Source organism: Catharus ustulatus, chromosome 1 (assembly GCF_009819885.2).
Source record: "Catharus ustulatus isolate bCatUst1 chromosome 1, bCatUst1.pri.v2, whole genome shotgun sequence".
Taxonomy (NCBI): Eukaryota; Metazoa; Chordata; class Aves; order Passeriformes; family Turdidae; genus Catharus; species Catharus ustulatus.
Window position 1 is genome coordinate 139,067,120 of NC_046221.1, and position 4,327 is coordinate 139,071,446.

Here is a 4,327-nt window from a genome sequence, read left to right on the forward strand (position 1 = left end):
CGCCCGCAGGAGGCCGGGCGGAGGGTGGGAGCGACGCCGGGGGCCAGGTCGGCGCGGGGGGCAGGAGGGAGGCGGCTCCGGGGTCCCCGCGGTGGGCGCTGCGGGGGAAGGTGGCAGGGCGACGGAAAGCGGAGAGGCTTCGTCCTCGGCCGCGTCTCGGTTCCGCCTGGATTTTTACACGATTCGTTTAATTTGAATTTGTGGCGCCTTCGGTTGGCTCGTTGCTGGGTTTTCTCCTTTTTATTTTAATTTGGGGTGGGTGTTTTGGGAGCGCTATTTTTATTTTTTTATTTCCTACGCTTCAGCTTCTCCGGTCGAAGCGATCGCGCTGTGGGTCCGTGTCGGCCGCCGCTCCCGGCGGAGGACGGGAGCCTGGGCTGCGGCGGGGTGCTGGGGCCGCGGCAAGGCAGCGCACCGGAGCCGTGCCTGGCCCTCCCTGGCTCCGCTGCTGCGCTCGCCTCGGCTAACGAGTACCACGCTGCCCTCAGTAAAAGTCTCTCTCCCCTCCTTTCTCCCTCTTTCTTCCTAGGATTTTCTTCCCATCTCAGAAGCCCATCAGAGGCACCAGCTGCTCCGCCGGCTCGCGCTCACCTCGGGAAGATGGGAAGCAAGGCTCTGCCAGCCCCCATCCCGCTGCACCCGTCCCTGCAACTCACTAACTACTCCTTCCTCCAGGCTGTGAACACCTTCCCCGCAGCTGTGGACCAGTTGCAAGGTCTGTACGGACTCAGCGCCGTGCAAACCATGCACATGAACCACTGGACATTGGGCTACCCCAATGTGCATGAAATCACCCGCTCCACCATCACGGAGATGGCGGCCGCGCAGGGCTTGGTGGACTCCCGCTTCCCTTTCCCCGCGCTCCCCTTTGCCACGCACCTCTTCCACCCCAAGCAAGGAGCCATCGCGCACGTCCTCCCAGCACTGCACAAGGACAGGCCCCGCTTTGACTTTGCCAACCTGGCCGTGGCCGCCACGCAGGAGGACCCCCCCAAGGTGGGGGAGCTCGCCAAGCTGAGCCCCGGACTGGCCTCGCCCCTATCGGGCATCAGCAAGCTGTCCCCGGACAGGAAGCCTTCCCGCGGCCGCCTGCCCTCCAAGACGAAAAAGGAGTTCATCTGCAAGTTCTGCGGCAGGCACTTCACCAAGTCCTATAACCTCCTCATCCACGAGCGAACCCACACGGACGAGCGGCCTTACACCTGCGACATCTGCCACAAGGCTTTCCGGAGGCAGGACCACCTGCGGGACCACCGGTGAGGGACCACCACGACCGGGGTGGGCCGTGGGCAGCCGGGGTGGGGTGAGCCGCTCGAGGGGGATGAGACTCAGCGGCTCCAGGAGCCACGGAAAACAGCTCAGGAAAAGCCCCCGGCTCAGATTCCGCGGCCACGGAGGGACCAGGGCAGCCGAAACCTGCGCTTTGTGTGGGAAGGGCGCCCGCCTGAGGGAGAGCCAGAGGGGTTCAGAGCCGGAGATGAAGATCCCGGGGCCTTTGTGCCTCTGAGTCATGACCCTGGGGGGTGCAGGGAACAGGACGGGTCGCAGGTGGGCGCTTCCCTGCTGATCCTCCCCCGTCTCCGCACACTGCGGCCGGTGCTGAGAGGCGCCCGCGGAGCTGAGAATCCTCTCGGCCCTCGGAGAAGAGCGGACTCGGGTCCGGCCGGCAGCCGCAGATGCTGTTCCGGTCTGGCACCAGAGAGTGCAGTCACGCTTCTATACAAATTATTGGAAATGTTTTGAACCGGCCGAGAAGTTTAACCATACACAGAATAATAATGGGAAAAGGAAGGAAGAGGAGGGTGAGGGCGTCTGCGAGGGGGTCGAGTTTGGGGAAGCGGGGTTTGGGGTCATGTGGCCCACGCGCCTCCGGCAGCGCTGCTCACCCCACGGGTTGCCTTTCAGGTACATCCATTCCAAAGAGAAACCCTTCAAGTGCCAGGAGTGCGGGAAGGGCTTCTGCCAATCCAGGACCCTGGCGGTCCACAAAACCCTACACATGCAGGTGAGCCCGGCCTTCCGCGGCCTCTCAGCGCGTGTGCCGCCGGCGCTGCCCCGGCCCGGTTCGGCCCGGCTCGGCTCGCTCGGGGCCGCCGCGGGGCAGAGGCGGTGGCCACCAGGGGAACAGGGCTCTGGTGCGGAGGGGAGCGAGGGGGGTCTGGCCCGTGGGTCCGCAGGGGGACAGCGGCCCGTGGTTACCTCCGGAAAACGGCGCCCTTGGGAGACGGGCTTAAAGCCAGCGGGGATGCGGTTGGCAGCGGGGAGTGAGCCCCGGGTTCGGGTTTGCCCACGCCGCTGCTTCGAGGCGTTTTTCGTTGAGGGCTGCAGCGCTTCTCCGGCGGCGGCAGGCGCGGGGCAGCGGCCCGGCCCGGCCCGGCCCGGCGGGACCCGGAGCGGTGCCGTGGCAGCGCCGTGGCGGCCGGGCGGGCAGCGGGGTCCCGGAGCGGGAGGGCGGCGCGGAGGCTGTTTTCCGTGTGCCCCAGGGGCGCGGAACATCATGACTCGAGAATTATAAAATAAGGATTTTGGGGCAGGACTGGGAGAGGTGGGCGGCTGCCCGGCCGCACGGGGTTCCTCTCATTCGTTTCCTCCCCCGATATCTCAAGTTGTGCGTTGCGATGAGAAAAAGTGCAGTAATACTTTCAACCAGGTGGTTTGTGAAGGATTAATCCTTTGCTTGCTTCAAATCTGAACAGGAATCTCCACACAAATGCCCCACATGTGGAAGAACCTTTAATCAAAGAAGTAACCTGAAAACTCACCTTCTTACCCATACAGACATCAAGCCCTACAACTGTGAGCAGTGCGGCAAAGTGTTCAGGCGAAACTGTGATCTACGGCGGCACAGTCTAACTCACACCCCGCGGCAGGACTTCTAGAGCAGCCAGGGACCCGCGCCCGCTCCGGCAGCTCCAATTTGCCCACTTTACTCAAGGAGTGTATTGTAGGAACTCACAGACGCGCACACACACACACGGAGACACGCACGCAGACTCGGGGCCAAGCTTTCCTACCACACGTCTGCGAAACTCGTTTAGAGAGTGCGGACTGCAGGATCGGGCCCCTCTCCAACCCACACCCAAGCGTAAAGCTCATCTTGTAGATAATCGCGGCTCATTTTAGAGCTCTGTACAGAACGTGGTTTTTTCTTCGTTTGTTTGTTTTGTATCGTGTCAGATGCACATCGATAACAAACCATGGAGGCAAAGTATCTCTTCAAAAATGTATTTCAAAATAAATCCTTTTTTTTTTTCCAAATACCTCCCGCCTTCTTGTATTATTCTCTGAGCACTTGGGCTTTTTTTTTCCTGCTGTGTCAATGCAATGGTAAAGCATATTGAATAAATTTCCTAGCCGGGTAATTGTACTGTCACAACAATTTTGGTGATCGCTTTTGTTTGGTCTGTTCCACTGTCGCTGTTGTGTTATCTATTGTTAAGTAAAATGAAAGTGCCTTATTTGAGAGTTTATAGCTCTATTACTTAATAGTATGAATGTCTAAATATTAACTTCTGTACTCTTTTTTTTCTAATTTTTCCGAACGATTTTTTTTAAAGAAGAAAAACAAAAAAAATATTTGCAAATAAACAGATCTTAGGAAATAATGCATAGAGCCGTTCTTACGCCAAAGCGGCTTATTAGTAACTTATTTGCAATCAGGCCGTATATTGTAAAAGTTATCCCTCTCGCGGGGATTGCAGCAGGCAGACTCCTGCCTGTAGACTTTGGACACGGGCAATTCACCCGCCTAGACAGGGACTTTATCCTGCAGAAGACGATTCTTTCCCGACAGCTCTGGAAGCAAACAGCGAGGCGCCGATTGCGCCCTCCGCCCCGGGCTCATCCACGAGCCCTGGCAGAGCTGCGGCACCGGGAGCAGGGATCCCCTCACCCCGTTCCCCTCCTTCATCTGCCTGCCGGGCACAAGTCACGCCCAGGGGACAGGGATTGTTCTCCCCTCTCCGGAGACCCTCACCCCGCCGTGGGGGCCCCCAGGCACTCCATGCCGGGGTGGCTTTGGCGACCCAGCATCTGCACCCCACGGGCCACACACTCAGTGCCTGCACCGGGTCTGCAGCCCTCAGCATGGTGGCACTGAACCACGGACTCTCCTCCCTTGCCATCCTTGTCAGCCCCTCACCAGTGCCTGTGGGCTCCTCTGGAAAGGTGTCGTGCCAACACTGAGGCATTTTCCCTGATGTATTGCAGGGTGACGTGGATGTGCATCCCCTCATTACCATCCCACTGCTCTTGTCACTTCTGGCACCCTCTCCACAGTGTTTTGAGTAGTTTGGGGGCCCAAAAATTGCTCTTTCTCAGTCTGGGA

At 59.3% G+C, this 4,327-nt stretch overlaps 1 protein-coding gene across 1 annotated transcript; it reads left to right on the forward strand.

Moving 5' to 3' along the window:
• The first annotated feature begins 600 nt into the window (after positions 1 to 600).
• OSR2 (odd-skipped related transciption factor 2) lies at positions 601 to 2,879 on the forward strand. Its single transcript, XM_033075693.1, has 3 exons — positions 601 to 1,256; positions 1,906 to 2,005; positions 2,697 to 2,879. Exons 1-3 carry the CDS (start codon positions 601 to 603, stop codon positions 2,877 to 2,879), a joined length of 939 nt encoding a protein of 312 aa, XP_032931584.1.
• The last annotated feature ends 1,448 nt before the right edge of the window (positions 2,880 to 4,327 follow it).

What these genes read in the sequence shown, in the direction of transcription:
- OSR2 (XM_033075693.1), top strand. Translation starts at nt 601, where the DNA reads ATGGGAAGCAAGGCTCTGCCAGCCCCCATCCCGCTGCACCCGTCCCTG. An exon ending in GACCACCTGCGGGACCACCG is followed by an intron (nt 1,257 to 1,905) that starts GTGAGGGACCAC and finishes GTTGCCTTTCAG; the next exon opens with GTACATCCATTCCAAAGAGA. An exon ending in ACAAAACCCTACACATGCAG is followed by an intron (nt 2,006 to 2,696) that starts GTGAGCCCGGCC and finishes AAATCTGAACAG; the next exon opens with GAATCTCCACACAAATGCCC.